Source organism: Danio rerio, chromosome 17 (assembly GCF_052040795.2).
Source record: "Danio rerio strain M-AB ecotype USA chromosome 17, GRCz13ab, whole genome shotgun sequence".
In the NCBI taxonomy this organism is placed as follows: domain Eukaryota; kingdom Metazoa; phylum Chordata; class Actinopteri; order Cypriniformes; family Danionidae; genus Danio; species Danio rerio.
Window position 1 is genome coordinate 13,827,433 of NC_141037.1, and position 21,535 is coordinate 13,848,967.

Genomic DNA, 21,535 nt, shown 5'->3' on the forward strand with positions numbered 1-21,535 from the left:
CATCGGGGGTTGTGCAACAACAAGTGGACTTGGAGAGTAGTTGGCGGTGGGTTGTGCAGTGGCAGCAGCTTGCAGGTTTTGGAGGGATTTCACCAGTTCATCTGTTAACTGAGTTAGGTGTGTTAGTTGTTGTTGGTGTGTTGACAATACCTGAGCTTGTGTGGTGACTTCGTGAGACAAAACCTGGATGGCTGCGGGATCCGTGTTGGGCGAAGTCTTCTGTAACGGGGAGACTGACACGGAGGGATCCATTTTGCAGTATTTATTAAGTCACACTTAAACATCAACACCTCGCACGGTTGTGCGAACATACAAAATACAACTCAACGATGATTAGCAGATAACAGAGGCAGAGTGATTACCAGGCTTGAGTCAAGGGCAGGCAGCGTGGTTCAGAGTCCGTAATACAGGCTTTAGTCAGGGGCAGGCAGCGAGAATCAGAGTCCGTGTAATCAGGCTTTAGGTCAAGGGCAGGCAGAAGACAGAGCAGAGTCGAGGAACGGGCTGAAGTGGTAAACGGGAGATCAGGCAGGATAGAACGCTCAGAAATGCTGGCCGGGGCTAAACAAGACTTCGCAATGAAGTGTGTGTGTGAGCTGCTTATATGTGGTACGTGGGTCATTAGTGAGATGAAGAACAGGTGTGCTGGGATCTGAGTGAGAAGGAAGACGTAATGGTTAGAAGTCCGGAGATGGTGACCTCTGCTGGTCAGCGAGGGGAATGACTGGGACCGAGTCGGTGACAAACGTCTATCCCAACCCTAAACCCCAACGATCACAGTTATGTAAAAACAGTAGTTATACAGAGTATTATGCATGTTATTTATTAAATTACCCAATAAATTGTATAATATTAACGCCTACCCTTAACCCAACCCTAAACCCAGCCATCACAGAACTGTAAAAACTGTAGTTATACAGAGTATTATTATGTTATTTATTAAATTATCCAATAAATTGTATTTTATTAACGTCTATCCCCACACAACCCTAAACCCAACCGTCACAGTACTGTACAAATATTAATTATTGTTATACAGTGTTACAAAAACAATGCTATATTGATGTGTGTATCTGCATCTGTATCCTATCTAGACTTTACTCATGAATGGTAAAAACTATTTTCACGGGTAACGTACCTGTGATTCACTAATAACAAAGAAATGTCAAGTGTCAAATTTTTTCAACATGAAAGAATGAAGTACAGACTGAAATAGCATTCTCTTGTAAAATGTACTACAATCATGTTTTATTTGCAATTTCATTCATTGATTTTCTTTTCAGCTCAGTCCCTTTATTAATCAGGGGTTGCCACAGCGGAATGAACTGCCAACTTATCCAGCATATGTTTTACGCTGCGGAGAGCTATTTGCAATTTCAGAAAACTATTTTAATGCATACTTTACGTTTTCAATCTTAATTTTGCTAAATTTAGCAATAAATCAAAACCTAACTATATTCCAGCTTCTATTACTCTCAGTTTAATTATCATACTTCAAATGAAAGCTCAAGTCAAGAGGATTGCATTATGGGAGACAGAATCAGTCCAATGTATACTGCACATTTTGGGGAAAATATACATTTGTAAAATGATCCATATGGCTGCATGGTGGCTCAGTGGGTAGCACGTTTGCTTCACAGCAAGAAGGTATCATGCCATTCTAAACTTAGACATGATTGGATTAAAAATTTAAATTTGTCCAAGCCATATTTATTTCCAGGACGATAACTCAATAAATTAAACATCATGCAGAGTAGTGAGGTCATGTGGCAACGATAGTAGCAAATACTCTGAAACATTTATCATGCTTTTGTTAGCCGCCTCACACACTGTTTATTTTGATTTGTTTTGGAGGTCCTCTACAACAAGTTTACATGTATTCATGGTTAAAAAAAAAAAAAAAAAAAATATATATATATATATATATATATATATATATATATATAAATATATATATATATATATATATATATATATATATATATATATATATATATATATTATACATTTTAATATCAGCTCTTTTTCTCAAAGTCTAAGGGCTCTATTTTGACGATCTAAGCGCAGGACGCAAAAGCATTAAGGCTAAATCAGAATCCACTTTTGCTAATATAAGGACGGGAAAATCCGCTTTGTGCCATGGCTCATGGTCTAAAAGGTTTGAGCTTATTTTCTTCATGAGTTAAAGGTGTGTTTTAAGAATAAACCTATCAGAGTCTCATCTCCTATTCCCTTTAAGAGTCAGTTGCATTGCGCCATAAGCGCATTTGCTATTTACATAAAGTAAAGTAAGTGTAAATGGAAAAACTGAGCATTTCAGTAGCAAGAAAACAGTTAAACCGAACATCTACAGCACGAGAATGAGAGATGAGCCTCCTCATTATTAACTTTCACTTTCACTCTCATGGATAGGGAAACCTTGTACACGCAGACATCTATTAGCCTATAAATAATTAATTTAAGTTGTTTCTTAAGCACCAAGATTTGTTTCAAAACTATTTGTAAATTCAGTTCTAATTTCCAGAAAACGAATAAATGAACAATAATAAATAAAGTGTGTTCAAAAATCTGTTATATCCTAAAACACATGCTGTGCTTAGATTTCAGGTGACACCTGAAATCTAAGCTTGTTTTTAATAAATAATAATAATAAATAATACTGCTAATAATAATAACATTAATAGCAAATTGTTATGAATAAACTGAAAAAGCCTCCCGAGATAAAGAATGCATGAGAGCTTGGTTTTTATGTTTATGTAGGCTAGAAAATAATGTTTTGTTATATTTTTATCCTTTACATTTGTATCCTATATATCCTTATTATATCCTATATATATCCTTAAAATTTTAATTCTTTTTCATATGTAAAGATATTTGCGTATTGCTCTACATCTTGTCTGTATTAAGCAATGTGTAAGCGAGGCGCATAACTAACATGCTCTGCGCTGGAAAATAGACTAGCTTTGTTCTGGTCTATAGAACAGACTATTATAGTTTTTCAAAATAGCAACATGCCAGCAATGTGCCTCAACACGCCTCTTTTTTTAGATCAGAACGCCTATGGGCGCACATATGGGAGCAAATGCATTTGCTATTTAAACAGCATAGCTCGAAATGTCAGAATGAGTCTTTTGCCAAGCTGAAACTAGCAAGCAACTTTTGCAAACATTGCGCCGGCTGTATGATAGGGCCCTAAAAGAGTTGATTTAGCATCCACTCTCTCTAAACCCCACCTTTCAGAGATCCTGCTCTTCTTTGATTGGATAGCTTATGGCCCAGTGTGTTGTGATTGGCCAACCACTTACAGCATGTGTCTGAATCCAAGCTCCTCTTATCATATCTGAATTTCAGCTCTCAAAATTACAATGATATAAACAATAATGGCAATGGGAAAAGGTGTGGTCCTTACCATATAAACATATCTTAACTAATAAAGTAAAAATAATGTATTTTTAAATGCTTTAAATACTACCCAGTTACTTTTTCATTTTACATAGATTTTAAAAGGATATTGAAATGTATTAGTCTTGCTGAAACGTTAGCTCAAAACAATCTTCTCCAAAATACTGCTTTTTTTCCTACAGTTTTGTTTTTTACAAGAATAACATTGTTATGTAAAAAATGTAATTGTTAATATTTAAAGTTTTATATTTGTATGTACAAATACACAGACAAAAGGCCGTTTTCATCCGTGAAATAAAAATATATGTTAAATTTTAAAATTCTAAAAAATGTAAAGCTGTAAACACCTTAAACATATTTAAAATATCATATTAATAATTGTTTTAGTTTTTTATTGCGATTCGTTAGAACTATTTTCCTCCTTTTATTTATTTATTTTTTATTTATTTATTTTATTCAAGCCCCTCCTCACTTTGATTCTGTTGTCTTTACGTTGTAATTGTTATCTTTTCAGTTCAACTAAATATTAAATAAAAACAATAACAGCAATACTTTACTATCATTTTGGGTGCAAACTGGAATCCTTTGGAAGCGTATGCAAGGTTAATTTGGATTTACAGCAAAGAAAACAGTGTCTTCTTGACATATCAACAAACCAAATCCTTCCAAGCTAACTGTTCACAGACAGCAGTGAAAACCATAGACTGTCATTCTGTAAATCTGTTATATATAGTTTTGCAAAGAAGGAATAAGACTATAATTACTGGTACAACTCATTTCAGACACTTCAGAATTGCTGCTTTTCTTTTGAGAGACGTCCTCTAGATGATAGATAAAATAAAATAAAAACATTATAGGAGCACTTTGAAGAAATTATAGGTGCAATACAAAATAAGCACCACTCTGGTTCTCTAATTTTGCCTTTTTGTGATTGTAATCGACGTCATCTATTGTTCTCTGCTCATGTCTACAAGCATGCAGACCGTTTTGACCGTAATTCCAGGCCAGAGAGAGAAACTGACGAGCAGATCATAGTTAAAAGCTATGAGTCATAAAGCACGCGAGCATTAGAGTGATGTCATACTCTGAGTTTAGAGTCTGCACAGATGACCTGCTCTTCCACAACACACATACAATACACAATCACATCACACAAGAGCAAGAGGATTATTAGTTTAAATGTTAAAGCTAATTGAGCTACTGTATAAATGATGGCTGATGGATTGAATGTCAAAACTGCTAAAGAAAAGCAGCATATTAATAGTTTATGAAAGGATTGGTTCAGATTTTTGAGTGATTGATTTAATTTTTGGACATTTATGTTTAAAGGTCTAAATACAAGGCTATCATATATACCTCAAACATAACTTTATTATAAAAAAATACAAATAAAACATTTTAGCTACACCTTACTAATACCGGTTTGGACCCGCTTTGCCTTCAGAACTGCTTTAATCCTTCATAGCATAGATTCAGAAAGGTACTGGAAATATTCCTCAGAGATTTTGGTCCATATTGACATGACAGCATCACACAGTTGCTGGAGATTTGTATGCTGCACATTCCTGATGTGAATCTCCTGTTCCACCACATCTCAAAGATGCCCTATTGGATTGAGATCTGGTGACTGTGGAGGCCATTTGAGAACAGTGAACTCATTGTCATGTTCAAGAAACCAGTCTGAGATTCACATTTTATGATGTGTAATCCTGCTGAAAGGTACACTGTGGTCATAAAGGGATGGACAAGGTCAGCAAAATCACTCAGGTAGGCTGTGGTGTTGACACAATGCTCAATTGGTACTAATGGGCCCAAAGTGTGCCAAGAAAATATCCCCCACACCATTACACCACCACCAGCAGCCTGAACCGTTGATACAAGGGAGGATGGAGCCATGCTTTCAAGTTGTTGACATCAAATTCTGACTCTACCATTTGAATATTGCAGCAGAAATCTAGACTCATCTGAGCAGGCAATGTTTTTTCAATCTCTATTGTCCAATTTTAATGAGCCTGTGCGAATTGTAGCCTCACTTTTCCTGTTTTTAGCTGACAGGAGTGGCACCCGGTGTGGTCTTCTGCTGCTGTAGCCCATCCGCCTCAAGGTTGGATGTGTTGTGCATTCAGTGATGCTCTTCTGCTACAACCTTGGTTGTAACGAGTGCTTATTTGAGTTACTGTTGCCTTTCTATAAGCTACAACCAGTCTGGCAAGTCTCCTCTGATCTCTGGCATCAACAAGGCATTTGCTCACACAGAACTGCCGCTCACTGGATATTTTCTCTTTTTCTGACCATTTTCTGTAAACCCTAGAGATGGTTGTGCGTGAAAATCCCAGTAAATCAGCAGTTTCTGAAATACTCAAACCAGCCTGTCTGGCACCAACAAACATGCCACGTTCAAAGTCACTTAAATCCCCCTTTCTTCCCCATTCTGATGCTCTGTTTACACTGCAGCAGATTGTTTTGACCATGTCTACATGCTTAAATGCTGAGTAATAAGTTGCTGCCATGTGATTGGCTGATTAGAAATTTGCGTTAACGAGCAGTTGGACAATAAAGTGAGTGTATATATACTGTACATACAGTAAATATACACAATAAAAATTAATCTATAAACATTAAAACATCTCAGACACTTGTAACAGTTTGTATCATCATAAATTGGCTTATTTTAAGTTTAAAATGATGCATATATCATACATTTAAGTATGATTTACAGAAAAAACTAAACTGTTTTTCAGTGTATCGTCAGAAAGATTTTATCATGGATCTTAATCATCGTGTTTTAAAAACCAAAGTACAAAATCTCAGCATTTGTGCATTTTTGACTCAAAACAAAGCATGCGTATGAATTATTGACTGTTGCGTGCTGTATTATTCAGGAGGGGTGTGTCAGAATGAGCTCATCACTGTGTGTGTTGTATTATAACTCAGCTGGTAAACCATAACGTTCCTCTTAAGCAAAGTGTGCCCATCACTCATTCTGCCACAAGAAACGCCAGCCATTAGACTGATGACTTACTGATGTCAGAATATTTACCAGTGTTTACCACAGATGACGGTGGATTTCGCATGAAGTATTGTATTTGGAAAATACCTGTAATTTTACACCCAAACAGAAGTACTAAGATTCATTAAAACAACATACGTTGAGTTTTTCAAGCATCAATAAAATGTAATACAGCAAATCTTTCAATTAAATTAAATTTAATATATTTGATTCCAGAGCATAAAATAATACATTTTGCCCATGATTTACAGAAGACATGTACTAAAATGTACATTTGTAGAATGCATTTAAACCAAAATAATCTCATATTTTTAAATGTTTTAATTCAATTAATTTAATTCAATTTAATTGATTCCAGAGCAATACATAATACATTTTGCTCATGATTTACAGATGCACTAAAATGTCATTCAGTGTTATACATTCATACCAAAATATTCTCATATTTAGAAATATTTTAATTCAATTTATTTGACTCCAGAGCAAAAATAATATATTTTGTCCATCGTTTACAGAAGTCATGTACTAAAAGGTAATTCAGTGTAATGCGTTTACACCAAAATAATTTCATATATAGAACAAGAATAATTTGCAATAATTTACTCTATTTAAGGATCAAAGTGCAGCCGTTAATTTGATATCTTTATAATTCACTGAAAAGTAATGATCTATTAGATTTACTCCATTTTTAAGGTAAGTGGTTGCAAACAATTTATATGGGCTTAAACAAATTAAATGTAGTAATATTCAACTTAATTAGTTTGTTTAAATTCAGCCATATAAAGTGTTTGCAACAACTTACCTTAAAAATGTTAGTAAATCCAATGAATATTTTTCAGTTTCATATCATCAGTGTTTGCTGTTGTACATTTGACACATTTGTCAATAAGAATTTTTCTTTCAAAAATATAAATCACCCATATTTTTCATTCATTAATTTTCTTTTCAGCTTAGTCCATTTATTAATCTGGGTTCGCCACAGCGGAATGAACTGCCAACTTATCCAGCAGCGGTTGCCTTTTCAGCTGCAACCCATCTGAGGTTCGAACCAGCGACCTTCTTGCTGTGAGGCAACAGCACTACCTACTGCGCCACTGCATCGCCCTATAAATATATTAATGTATTTTAATAAGTACAGTCCATATATGTACGCACATATAATAATAAATATGATGTTTAATTTTTACATGTCTGTTACGGCAATTGTTTTTACACAAAAAAGCACTGTACTTGTATTTAATCTGCTTTCTTTCAATTTTAAAACACTTCAGCTAATTTATTTTGCTGCTAACATTAATATTGTACATAAAGAAATCACGAGTGCAGTTTGTGTATGCATGATTAGCTTCATCATCATCATCCCCATCTTTCAGGTCAGATGTGCTGGAAACTGCATCATTCTTGCTAGAGAATCCAGCACAACGCTTCTGATTGGCTGAAAATGACATCATAGCAGGGTTACCAGTGATGATCAGGCTTTCCTTGAAGGCACATTGTTTTCCATAATCACATCCCCCTTCCAACCTTTATCCCTCAACCTAGCTCTCAATATCGCAAAAAGACTTAACTACCACAATTTCTAATCATCGTCTTCTTTTTTTCTCTGTTGATCCCATGCAGGATGTTATTTGCTGCATTTTTTTTTTTTTTTGCTCTGTTGCCATGTAAAAAATTCAGTATGCACACGACTCTCCAGCTCACAGACAGCTGGATGACATCATCTCTACCGTCTCTCTCCCCTCCCCCTGCGGCCCCTTCAGTCAACACATCCAGAATATACCAAACCCAGCACTTTACATTGGGGAAGAAGGGGGGTGATCATTTTTGCACAATTCGTTTACTTGCATATTAATTAATTGTATTATCACTTAAAAAGAGAAAACGCATCAAGTATTTTGTTTTGCATTATTTATAAATTCGTGGGGGGACATTTTTGCACAAATTGTTTACTTGCGTATTAATTAATCATATTATTACTTAAATAGATCAAATGCATCCAGTCTTTTGTTTGGCATTATAATTTAGTAAAGATGGGGGTGAACATTTTTGCACAAATTGTTTACCTGCATAAAAGTCAACCGTATTATTATTTACATTTATTATTTAAATATCGAAATGCATCTAGTGTTTTCTTTTGCATGACGTGCAATTAAGTGAAGGGGAAGGGGGTGAAATTTTTTGCACAAATTGTTTGCTCGCATATAAATAAACGTATTATTACCTACATAGAGAAAATGTATTCAGTACTTGTTTTGCATCACATATAATGTAGTGAAGATGAAGGTGGGGGTGATATTTTTTGCACAAACTGTTTACTTGCATATAAATGAATTGTATTATTATTTAAATAGGGAAAATGCAAATAGTCTTTTGTTTTGCATTACATATAATTTAGTGAGGGGAGGGGGGTGAAAATATTTGCACAAATTGTTTACTTGCATATAAATTAATCGTATTAATACTTCGTCTTTTGTTTTGCATCACATATACTGTAATGTGGTGAAGATGGGGGTGAAATTTTTTGCACAAAGTGTTTACTTGCATAAAAACTAATCATATTATTATTTTAATAAACCAAAATGCATCCAGTGTTTTGTTTTGCATCACATATAATTTAGTGAAGGTGGGGGGGGGTTGCACAAACTGTTTTTCAATTTATTGTATTATTACTTAAATAGACAAAATGCATCCAGTCTTCTGTTTTGCATTACATATAATTCAGTGGAGGGTTAAAAAATCTTTGCACTAATTGTTTACTTGTAAACTAATCAATTGTATTATTACTTGAATATAGAAAATGCATACAGTCTTTTTTTTTTTTGCATTATATATAATTTGGTGACAGTTTTTTCGAACATTTTTTTTACTTGCATTTAAATATATTCATCATATATCATTGCGTGTAATTTAGTGAGGGGGTGAAAATTTTTGCACACATTTTGTACATGAGTTTGTTACAACATGAGAGAACCTGTCTTTCAGTGATGCATGACGGGTCGTTTCATTTTGTAGGTTGAGTGCCTGACGTCACTGTGTTAGCGCTGCTCGGAAATAACGTAGGTACAGTTTGTTCTGTTCCGCCATATTCCACATCCATATCAGACCCCTGGGAGTTTTTTCACCTCACCTGAGAGACCAAACAGTGCAAACAGGTTCATGTGAGGCCCATCTAAGCATATGCTCTGAGAAATCCGCGTTAACAAACCTAAATAATGTCAAATTAGTGAAGTGGCTTCCATATACTGAATATAATTTCAATTTGAAATCATATTTAGTCTACGAAACTAAACTGATTTAATCGCTAAAACTCTAGTAAACGGATTTGGCGCTGCACCAATGCAACAGACGGGCTATTGAGAGACTGTTCAAACAGGCCCGATCCAGACGAGTATGTTGGCAAGGTTATTATGTCACAGTCATCAGCAAGACTCCAGCCATGAGTGAGCGAGTGAGAAGATGACACACAAATCCCTGTCCTCCTCCGTTTTTAGACGTGACATTTCAAACAGCTCCAAAATCCAGACCGAGCTGGTTTAGCACACGACAGTGCACGTAATGAAATAAAATCCCAACCCAAATGAACTAACGCAGAAAAAGATTCTAGGTTAAAAGCTCTGAAGTATCTAGAAATTCCGATTAAATTATTCTCAATATTAATATCTATATTATTATTATTTTACATTCTGTTTCTTATCACAGACTGACTTACACGTTATAAATGAGCATTTCTGCTGCAGAGTGTTTCCTTCTCTGTATTCACAACCCGTTTTTTTCTTTCAACAAAGAGTTAACCACCTCCCCAGCCCATGAGGAGCCTGCATCCCTCTCGACCAATCAGAGCGCTGGAAGGTGATGTCATGCTTTATCTAGCAGAGGTGGTGCTGATGCTGCCAGGTTGAGCATCCAAACAGCAGCAGACTGTCAGGCTGAACGTGAGGGAAAGACTCGGGACAGAAGACTAGAGTGAACTGTTGGTGAGTAAAGGAGAATTTTTGTATTCGCTTTATTGTTTTAATGTTTTTGCAGGATAATGAGACATGCATGTGTTGGCGTAATGTGATTTGGAAGTTTTTACCGAAAGTTTAATTAGTTTTATTTTAAATAGTACTGAAATGTGAGACTTTTTGAGGGTGGATTGTGTTGCATTGCAGAATTTCTGCTTGCAAGATTTAGATTTGTGATACTGAGCATATATATTAGCATTATATATGTAATGTTTATACTATATTTTTAAAGAGTGTATTTATATATATGTTGAATATAGTGCAATTTTAAAAACAAAAAAGGAAAAGACTGTAGTTCATTTTAAGGTGATTTAAGGCAAAGTACATCTGAATGCATAATGAGCTTGGAGGTCCTGCAGATAGCATGCTGTAGTCTGCACTGTGGGCGGTACAGAGAGGTGAGATTACAGTATGTGCTGCTGTGCGAAAGGCCACAGCCTCTTCATAGAGCGCCACTTCCTTTGCTTTCATAACAACAAGCTTTTTTTGATCTGAAAGCAGTGGGAGGTTATGAATATGACTTGCATTTCCAGCTACAATCATATGCATTTTTGTTTGGTTGCATTTCAATGTCTATGTTATTATATTTCTGAAGACGGAGCTGATTTTGATATTGAGTGCGTGCATTTTGTCCCTCGTGACTTCGAATACTGTGCACATTTAATGCCATGCAGATTCACTGTTTTTACCTTTGGTGCTTTGATGCACATTTTAAAAAGCGATAGTTCACCCCAATAGTAAAATGACATCATCATTTGCTCTCCCTCATGTGGTTTTAACCTTCATGATGAGTTTCACAAATATAAGATATTTTGAAGAATGCTGGTTGCTGGGACCCGTAGATTCCATAGTGGGATTAAATACTACTAAGTCAATGGGTTTCATCAACCAGCATTTTTCAAACTATCTTCTTTTGTGTGTGTTTAACAGAAGAGAGAAACTCAAATAGGTTTCGAACAAGTGAAGGGCAAGTAAATGATTATTTTTGGGTGAACTACTCCGTAAAAGAAGAGATATTAACCTTTTAATTATAAATTTAATTCTTATATTGCTGGCATTAACTAAACTGGAGCTGATTTTGACTTTAAGTGCATTCATTTTGTCCCTCATGACTTAAAAATGATGCTCATGATGCAGAATCAGTTTCTAAGTTTAAATACACTTTAAATACATTTTTAATAACCAGAAGAATCATTATTTTGCTGGCATCAATACAACAGGAGCTGATTTTGTCCTTGTGTGCATGCAGTTTGTCACTCATTTCTAGAAAAGTGTGCAAAATGTTTTATAACCTGAGCCCATGCATGCATTGAGGGCGGCTTAAAGTTTAGAGATGGTGAGTGTGGGAAATGAGTGGGCACAGCAAGGGCAGAGGCAGGATGAACGAAAAACTGAGAGAGAGAGAAAAAAAAGAGCGTAGGCAGAGAGATGATCATAAACCCTGTACAAAACTCTTTCATTCAAGCTCTCGTTTGCGAAGGACTGGAATCAAGTATATTACCTTTTCTGACTATTTCAATTAATGCTTGATTAGTTTAGGGGATTATATGATGCATATACTGTGTTATTTTATGCTTGTGTTTAGTATTTTGTGTTATTTGATGTATTTTAGTATTTATGTTATGCTTATATTATGCATATAGTATTGTATGTGGTGTACTCTTAACACTAAACCAAAAATTACTGCCGTTTTTTTATTAAAACATCTCAAACATTTTCTTTATAGGTACAGTACATCTGAGGATATATCTTTATTAACATATATTATCTTTCTTTTTTATTATTGTTTTAGGTATAAATAGCATTCAGTTTAAGATAGTTATGTTTGAAACTAACATTTGATGCAATCTGCATAATCTTGCTGTATTTTTGCATGTCAATAGTTTATTTTTCAATTCAGTGGCTATATTTGTTTGTAGTATTCATAATCTGCATTTGCTGTGGGATGTCTAACCTTTGTTGGACTTTAATGCGAAGACAAAGACAGAGAATCGATCGCCTCTGTTTCTGATTACATCATGGTTTCTCTCTGCAGAATCAGCTGAGTTTGAAACACCTCAGAGGACTTCGAAGGAAAGATGACTCTCGCCGGTACGTGAAAGTCCACTTGTTCGTTGATATACTTGTGTGTGAGCTGAAGGAATGATGTGAGCACATGGCATTTCATCGGTAGCGATGTTAGCTCAAAATAACTCTTTTCTATCTCTTATGCAGCGTACAGAGAAAAGATGAAGGAGCTCCCTCTAGTGTCTCTCTTCTGCTCCTGCATCCTCCCAGAGCCCAGAGAAAAGCCCACCAAGAAAACACAAGGTAGGTTTTATGTCTGCAGTCTATGAAGTCATACAAACAAATTAAAGTTTAAAAATACGTCTATAATCAGACTTTAATTTAATTAATCTTTAATTTCAGATGTTCAATATTCAAGCTACGAAATTGAAATTCAAATGAATTAATTCAAATTCAAAACAAATTTTAATGGCATATTATATTCAGTTTTATTACATTACAATTGCTAATAATTCCAATTAACATAATTTAGATTCAGATTGTTTAGCCATATTTTAAGCTCCATCTGTTTTTTTTTTTTTTTATCAACAACATATTCTCAGCTGGTTGATGACTATCAGAATTGTAAACATTGCAAGTCATGTGCACTTATCCTCTGTGAAGTTTGGTGTATGTAATGTAAGTGCTTCTGAAGTGGAGATTTATGGCTCATTGCATTTATATTTACATTTATTCATTTAGCGGATGCTTTTATTCAAAGGGGCTTACAAGTGAGGATAAAAGAAGCATTTTAAATCATCAGAGAATTGTAGTATACAAATACGATGACAAGTCTACTTTTAAGAATTGACGTCCTAAATGTGTACTTGTAAAATTCATGCAAAAGTTATCCTTTCCACCTAAAATGTTCTTTCTGTTAAACTGAAAAGAAAGACACTTAATGAAAAGGCAAAATCTCAAAATTTACATGATGCATTGAAACTGTATTTTAACTGCAGTGTATTAAAGGAAAAGTTCACCAAAAACTAAAAAATCTGTCATAGTTTTCTCACCCTTTACTTGTAAAATACTGTTTGATAACCGTGGTAAATATTGACTTCTATTGTATTTTTTCCCACTATGGGGGTCAGTGGTTACCTGTTTCCAACATTCTTCAAAATATCTTCTTTGGTGTGTATTACAAAAAAAGAAACTCATAAAGGTTTAAAAACCACTTAAGTGTGAGGAAATGTGAAAATAATCTCTTAAATTCTACAATTACCTATAATGTGGTGCTTAAAGAAATTCTTGGAAAAAAAAACACTGCCAAAAATGCTGGGTTCCACACAATTTGTTCATGTTGTCTTAACACAAATGGATTAAGTTAACTTAATAAATTTAAGGTAAAAAATCCCAATACATCTCAAGAATTGTGTTGTTTTGACCCATTTAAAATACAAGTTGTTTGAACAAGCAACAAAATAATATTTTTGAGTGCATTTTCAGACCAGAGCTAATGCTGAGTTGTATGAGGAAATGGGTGTTTTTGACCTTGGATGGATGTAAATTGATTGTAAATTGACTGGTATTATATTATGAATATTTATTGTTTTTATTATTATTAATAAAATGTGGATTATTATTTTTGAATTATATTATTATTTGGTTATTATTATTATTATTATTATTTGGAAATTCTGAACAGCTTGCAGAAGCAAACATCTGCAAACTGTCATACTGCAATGTCACTGGGATTATTTTAGGAATATTTATTGTTTTTGTTAATTAAAATAAATTAGATATCAAATTTTTTAATGTAATGATATATATATATATATATATATATATATATATATATATATATATATATATATATATATATATATATATATATATATATATATATATATATATATATATATATATATATATATATATTAGGTGTGTGTGTATATATATATATATATAAATATATATATATATATATATATATATATATATATATATATATATATATATATATATATATATTATATATATATATATATATATATATATATATATATATATATATATATATATATATATATATATATATATATATATATATATATATATATATATATATATATATATATATATAAATATATATCAGGAACTTTATTTATGTCCAAGTAGCCTATAATTAGTTGAATGAATATTTTTAACCATTACTGCTCTTCTGTTAGATGTTGTAGACCTCAACCTGGGAATTATCAAAGACATGGAGGTGATTGAGCTGAACAAGCGCTCATCAGGCCAGGCCTTTGAGGTCATTCTCAGACCTCCATCTTTTGACGGTCAGAGGGAGTTTCACCCCACATTCCCACCTCGCCGGGACCCTTCACTGGAGGAGATTCAGAAGAAGCTGGACGCAGCTGAGGAGAGAAGAAAGGTGAGGACTTTTATAATGGTTTCTGAGTCAATACTCAATATAGAAATACATCAGATTTTTAATTGAAAACATAACTTTATATGCTATTTTTAAAGTTTTGACTTTCATGTAGAAATAATCTGAGTAATTTTTTTTAATTATGTTTTAATTAGCAATAATATTCATAGTGATATTATTATGGATCATTTATTATCAATAATGAGAAAACAAAACAGTTAGAATTTTGCTTTCTCTTAATAATAATAATGATATTAATATATTTTATTTATGATGCGCTACAAAGGCTACAACAGTGGTCTCAAACCCAATTTCTACAGAGCCACAGCTCTGCACAGTTTAGCTCCAACCACCTCCAACTCACACCTGCTTAATAGTCTATAATAGTCTTGAACACCTTGATTATTTGGATCAGCTGTGTTTGACTAGGGTTGAAGCAAAACTGTGCAGAGCTGCGGCCCTCCAGGAATTGAGTTTGAGACCTATGCGCTACAAGATTTACAACAACAAATAAAAAATGCAGAGAATTACAACCTTGCATAAAATCCCAGTAACAAGCCAAAAGTCACATCGCATTAACTAATTAAACAATAAATTACATAACAATAACTATATAAGAAAAAATAGTTCAGTGTAGTACAGTTTCACATTTGGATGTGCTTACTGGTATTATTTTAGAAATATTTATTGTTTGTATTATTATTAATAAGGTTTTTAGATTATTATTTGGCTATTAATATTGTTCATTTGAAGTTCAAAAGAGCTTGCAGAAGCAGAACAAACTCTCTTACTGCAATATCACTGGTATTATTTAAGGAATATTTAATGTTTTTATTAGTTTAAATAAATAATACATAAAAAACATTTAATATTATTTTTATATTTTCAGTTTCATTTTGTTTTGTTTTTCTTTTCAAATATTTATATAGCTTTTTATATGCAAGATATCTTTATTAAGCTTTATTATCATTAGTTAATCAACATACTGTACAACTGTTCATTGATAGTTGATGTTAACTCATTTACATTAAATACCATTTACTAATAACAAAATCATAAGTCCAAGGCACTCGAGTAGGTGAAAAAATGAAAAAGCCTTTATTAACATGGCTATTATTTAAATAGTTGTGGTAATTAATACATTTTTAAATAATAGTCATGTTAATAAAGGCTTTTTCATTGTCTTCTCGAGTTCCTTTGAACTTATGATTTTGTTATTTGTAAATATGATTTAATGTAAATGAGCTGACACAAACTATATTTGTAATGTGAAGTGGACGCAGACAAGGGAGTGCAGATCCAAACACAGGTTCATTGAGAATAGACAGGCAAACAACGGTCACAATTAGGAGCAAACAGAAGTATGCAGGCAAATCCAGAGTCGTAGTCAAAAACACAGGCGATAGGTCAGCACAGGCAGGCAGCAGACAACATAAACAAACAAACAAGGTGAGGGTCAAAAACACGGCAAGACAAGGAAACTGCGTCGAAATGTTCACTAACAATATAACAAGACTCAGGCGTGTCAATGTAAGCCATATATAAGTGTGTTTAATCAGTCCATGAGCAGCATCAGCTGTGGGAATGTAATCAATGGAGACTTGGAGCAGATGTGTGTGTGTGTGTTGCATGACTGGAACTTGTAGTCCATATACCAGCAGATTTGTAGTCCGTTAGTGATCTGCACATGCTGGATCGCTGATGACTGTGACACTATTAAATAACAAATGTATGTTGATTAACTAATATTGATAAAGCTTAATAAAGACTGTCTTTAATTTTTTTTCACTTACTTGTCGAGTGTCTTGGACTTATGATTTTGTTATTTATCTTTGTAAATCCCTCATCCAATAAGCACAGACATATTAATTACCCCTGAAGCCCTTTTTGTTTGATTTTGGATTTAAACATTTACTAAAATGTGTTAATAATGAAAATAACATTAACAAAAACTAATAAATACATTAGAAGTGTTCTCATGGTTTTTTAAATCTAACTATCAGTAACAAATGTAATCCTCTGTAAAGTGGTACTGTTTTAAGTACCTGAAAATGTTGAATATGTTTTAGTTAGCATGAACATTACTGCATATACATGTACTTATAGCTGAGTCTCATATTTCTGCTTGGGTTTTTCTCCCCAGTGTCAGGAAGCTGAACTTCTAAAGCACTTGGCTGAAAAGAGAGAGCATGAGCGAGAGGTGGCCCAGAAAGCCTTGGAGGAACACAACAACTTCATGAAGATGGCCAAAGAAAAGCTGGAGCACAGAATGGAGATCAACAAGGAGAACAGGGAGGCTCACATCGCCGCCATGCTGGAGCGTCTTCAGGAGAAGGTACGGCCAATCTTGAATATCTGAAAACCACTTACATTTTTTAAAGGTGCAGCAGCACCCCTAGTGACACAAAAGGGAATTGCAGTGGGTTTTGAACAGTCTAATCAAAAAAATAAATAAGCTGAGGCCTGTTATGTAACAGTTTGGGCTTTTATACAGGTAAGTTTGCATTTAGTTTGAGCAAACTCTGAGTTTTGGGGCTTAAGATCACTGTAAAAAAGGGTTCCACACAATTCTTTCATGTTGTCCCAACACTAATTGATTAAGTTACCTTAATTGTTTTTACAAATTTGATTAAATTTAATTAATCTTTATTTCTATAGCGCTTTTACAATGTAGATTGTGTAAAAGCAGCTTAACATAGAAGTTCTAGTAAATACATAGAATTTCTAGTAAATTTAACATAAAAGAATTAAGTTGTCCCCCAAAAAATCTTCAAGAATTATGTTGTTTCAACTTATTTAAAATAAGTAGTTCAAACAAGCACCATTAGATATTTTTTGAGTGAAGGTGAGTTTGGTTTTGTCGCCAAAACAACTTAATCTACATAGCTGAACTGCTTCGAAATCTGAAGCAGGTTTTATTTCGAGTTTGACATCGCAACTCTGAAGTGGACCAATCAGCTGTGAGCAAAGTGACATATATGTCTGTTGCATAAAAAAACATTACCAGTTGACCAAGATTGTTTATATCATAAGCGTTTTAAAACCCCTTGATCTTAATCAGGTTGGATTTGATTGGCTTGTTCAACTCATTTTGTGCAACACACCTCAGTTGTGAAACAAAATTAGGCCAAAATTAGGTTCATTTTGGAAGTTCAAAACAGCTTGCAGAAGCAAACAACTTTAAACTGCCATTCACTGTGGAAAATACTGGGTTCCACACAATCGATTTGTGTTGAGATGACATGAAGAAATTAAGTGAACTTATAAGTTTTTATAAATTTAAGATGATTGAACAAAATAATTAAGCTGTCCCTCCAAAAAAATAAACTCAATAAGAGTGTTGTTTCAGCTCGTTTTAAATAAGTAGTTTGAACAAACAGCAAGCATCATTTTTAGAGTATGGATGTAATAAGTGGGTGTGGCTTTGAAGCTCCACCTTCTATCATGTGGTAATCTGTTCTGTCAAAGTCAGACATCCACCAGATCAAGGCTTATTGTCAGGATATTTTCAAACATGTTTTAGCATTCACACCCAAGCAATTTTCACTGGTGGTGAGCAGATTAAAAATCCTGACGTTAGATGCTTCTTTATGAAAAACAAAAATAGCCTTATACACAAGATGGCAATTTTCAACACTTTACGCACCTGACACTAACGTTTCTTCATTGTCGTTAGCAATGTGTGCTCGCATAGACGGTTTATGCTTAATCACCACCAAGTTGTGTTTGCTGTAAGTTCAGCAGTCAACATGTCAAAACAAACAAGCAAATAAAAGAGGCCACGGTGTGTTGTTGTGACCACTCACATTGGCGCCCATTGTTTAGTCATGAGTAGGGCTAGACGGAATCTGCGGACATTTTTAGCCATTTCTGCTGAAAATTTTAGTAAAAATCTGCGGATTTATGCTGAATGATTTTGGGAGTATCATAACTAAAAACAAAATATATGAAACAAAAAGTAATACCTTTTTAACTTGTATTTAATGTTTACACTGCAAATCCAATTAGATCCACTTGATTTGGTAAACAAAGCAAGTGTCCCATATAATATCTCTACTGTAAGACAGAACACCTTACTTTTAAAACTACATCGTAAATAAATCATATAAATATTTTCAAAGAAATTAATTTAAAAACTGAATAAATATGAATGTACACACATTTACTACACACATTAAATCTGCGGAATTCTGCGTGTGCAGATTTCGTGTGGGCCTAGTAATGAGATATTAAACATTGGCAATAAGAGTGAGTGAAAATCGTCCTGGTGTGTGTAACCCTGCCAGTCCTACGCCACTCAACCCACTCCAAACTGGTATCTGACGGTTAGACTGCCAGAAGGGCCGGACCAATTTTTAAATGTGGGCCGGTCTTTTTTTTTTTTTTTTTTTTTTTTAAATATGTATTGTTCTTACGTGCAGGCAGCTTTTATGTCTTGCTAGATGTGATATTATGATGATGATAAAAAAATCAAATAAATAATAATAATAATAATAAATGTTAAGCATTTGGCCCAATTGGTGACGGCCGCCTGATTTCAAGATGGGCCGACCCAATCTGAGGTTACTCGGACGTAATCAAATTCCGGCAAGAATGTCATATTTTTTCACCATCTGTACACCAAAATAAATAGTAAATGTCCGTGTCCGTGGGTGGGCTGTGTCGGTGTGGTAATGTGGGCTGATGTGGCTACAGTGCCAGGGCTGAATTTTTGTCCCAGTCCGCCCCTGCTTAGAGAAACAAAAAGCACAAATTTACATATTGGTCTAAACACCCTTCTCTGCAATTCCGTTTTGTGTCACTAGTAGATATTTTCAATGCTTGAGACACTCCATACTTGAGATTGAACAATTATTTAATCTTTTTCTTTCTTTTTCTCTTGTATTTTTCCAGGACAAGCATGCTGAGGAGGTGAGGAAACACAAGGAACTAATGGATCTGGACTGGCAATAGAATAACTCAAATCAAGAGCGTTTCTAGCGGAGATTTTTACACCAAAATAAGGCCAAACAGCTCATAGCCAGGCTGCGTTTTGAAACTGGAGGCCTATTTTGCGATATTTAAAGCAAAAGATGCCGTTTTCTTAAATTTGCTGCTGCACAAAATGTGTTTTATGAATGTGAATTTGACATCAGTCAACAGAAAAGTTGACAGATTGTTACAATTGTTAAAATGCATGAGTCCTTTTCGACAAATCAGGAGTTTGCATGTAATTAGTAAAAGAAAATGGACAGTGATGAATATAGTGTGTATAAATGTTGTACTGCTGTTTGTGTAACATTGTGTATTCAAAAAAGTCATCTGTACTTATAGTATTGTAGTATTTATGTGTCTAAACGTTCATTTCGTGACGTAAAATCGAAAGCAAGATTTTTGTTAGTAACCTTACAGCATTAAATGTGGCCACAGTTGACTTGCATCTCATAAAGCTCGTGAAAGCAATTTGGTGTGTGACTGTGTGGTTTTTGTCCTGATATTAATCGGCATATCTCTGAACTTTATGTTCCAGGTGCCTTGAGATCTTCTCAGAACGCACGCTGATCATACTGAAGACCATTCACCAAAGGACTGACTATCACATGCTGAGCTTTTTAGCTTGGATCATAAGAGATCATGACTCTGAAAGCAGATTATGATATGGTTATATCATTGTACGGTACGATGGCCATGTTGTCGGATGAGCAGAACTGGCCGGCCAGCAAAGATTGTGAAATCTTTTCTACCTTAATCTGAGAAATGCAGAGATGTGTTTGGCTCTGCGTTGAGCTTGTATGCCAATAGTGCCAAAAAAAAAAAAAAAAAAGAGTGTGTGAGATGATTTCGTGTGTTTGGACGGTTTCATGTACTTTGCCCATGTGGATGCAGTCGGTTTGTCTTCTGTCCTGTCTTTAAGGCTCTATTTTTGGTAAAAATGCTCAAGCTTTTGCCGCTGTACATACATTCACTTGCCTCATGATCAGCTGGTGTCTGATTTGGCTCTATAATTCTGTACAGAAATTGTAATATATATATATCTATATATATCTATATATATATTTTAGAGGCAGAGGGAATTAAAGGACTGCTGGTATTTGGTTTTTGTCCTTGTGACTTTCTCATTATGCATCAAAAAAAGGTTTACAAAAAGAAAATACATGAGAACAATCTTTGTATAATTTTTTTCATTTATTGCATCAGTCATTACATGCACATGTGGATAGATAAATAAATAAATAATTCATATAAAATATGTTAACATGTACATAAAATGTAAACAACACATACTTTTAAAGGAAATCCAGTAAAAATAAATAATTAGAAAACACAATGTATTAAGACATTAATAAATTAGATGGATGATGAATAGAAATCCTTATTCATAACTAATGTAATATTATGCATATTTTAAATGATCAAAAACAAAATACAATTAAAAATAAATATTATATACTTCCAAACACACACAAAAACAATATTAATAAATTAGATTATGATGCTTTTAATACATTACTGTATAGAGTACATTACACAATAATAATAATCATCTGAAATCATAAATTAAATACAGTGAAAATAAATAAATATCCTATATTTTCAAACCCTTATTTAATGGCATTATTAAAGGGATATATAGTTCACCTACTTTCTTTGTTCTGGAAACCTGTAATCATTGACTTCCATTGTCAGCGGTTACAGTTTTCAACATTTATCAAACTATCTTCT

The 21,535-nt window shown here is 33.9% G+C and overlaps 1 protein-coding gene across 2 annotated transcripts; it reads left to right on the plus strand.

Moving 5' to 3' along the window:
* Window positions 1-10,304: 10,304 nt before the first annotated feature.
* stmn4l (stathmin-like 4, like) lies at window positions 10,305-20,903 on the plus strand. Of its 2 annotated transcripts, XM_087288934.1 has the most exons (7): window positions 10,305-10,386; window positions 12,452-12,507; window positions 12,631-12,726; window positions 14,631-14,836; window positions 16,977-17,168; window positions 19,727-19,744; window positions 20,343-20,903. In XM_087288934.1, exons 2-7 carry the CDS (start codon window positions 12,495-12,497, stop codon window positions 20,349-20,351), a joined length of 534 nt encoding a protein of 177 aa, XP_087145060.1. In that variant the 5' UTR covers window positions 10,305-10,386; window positions 12,452-12,494; the 3' UTR covers window positions 20,352-20,903.
* The last annotated feature ends 632 nt before the right edge of the window (window positions 20,904-21,535 follow it).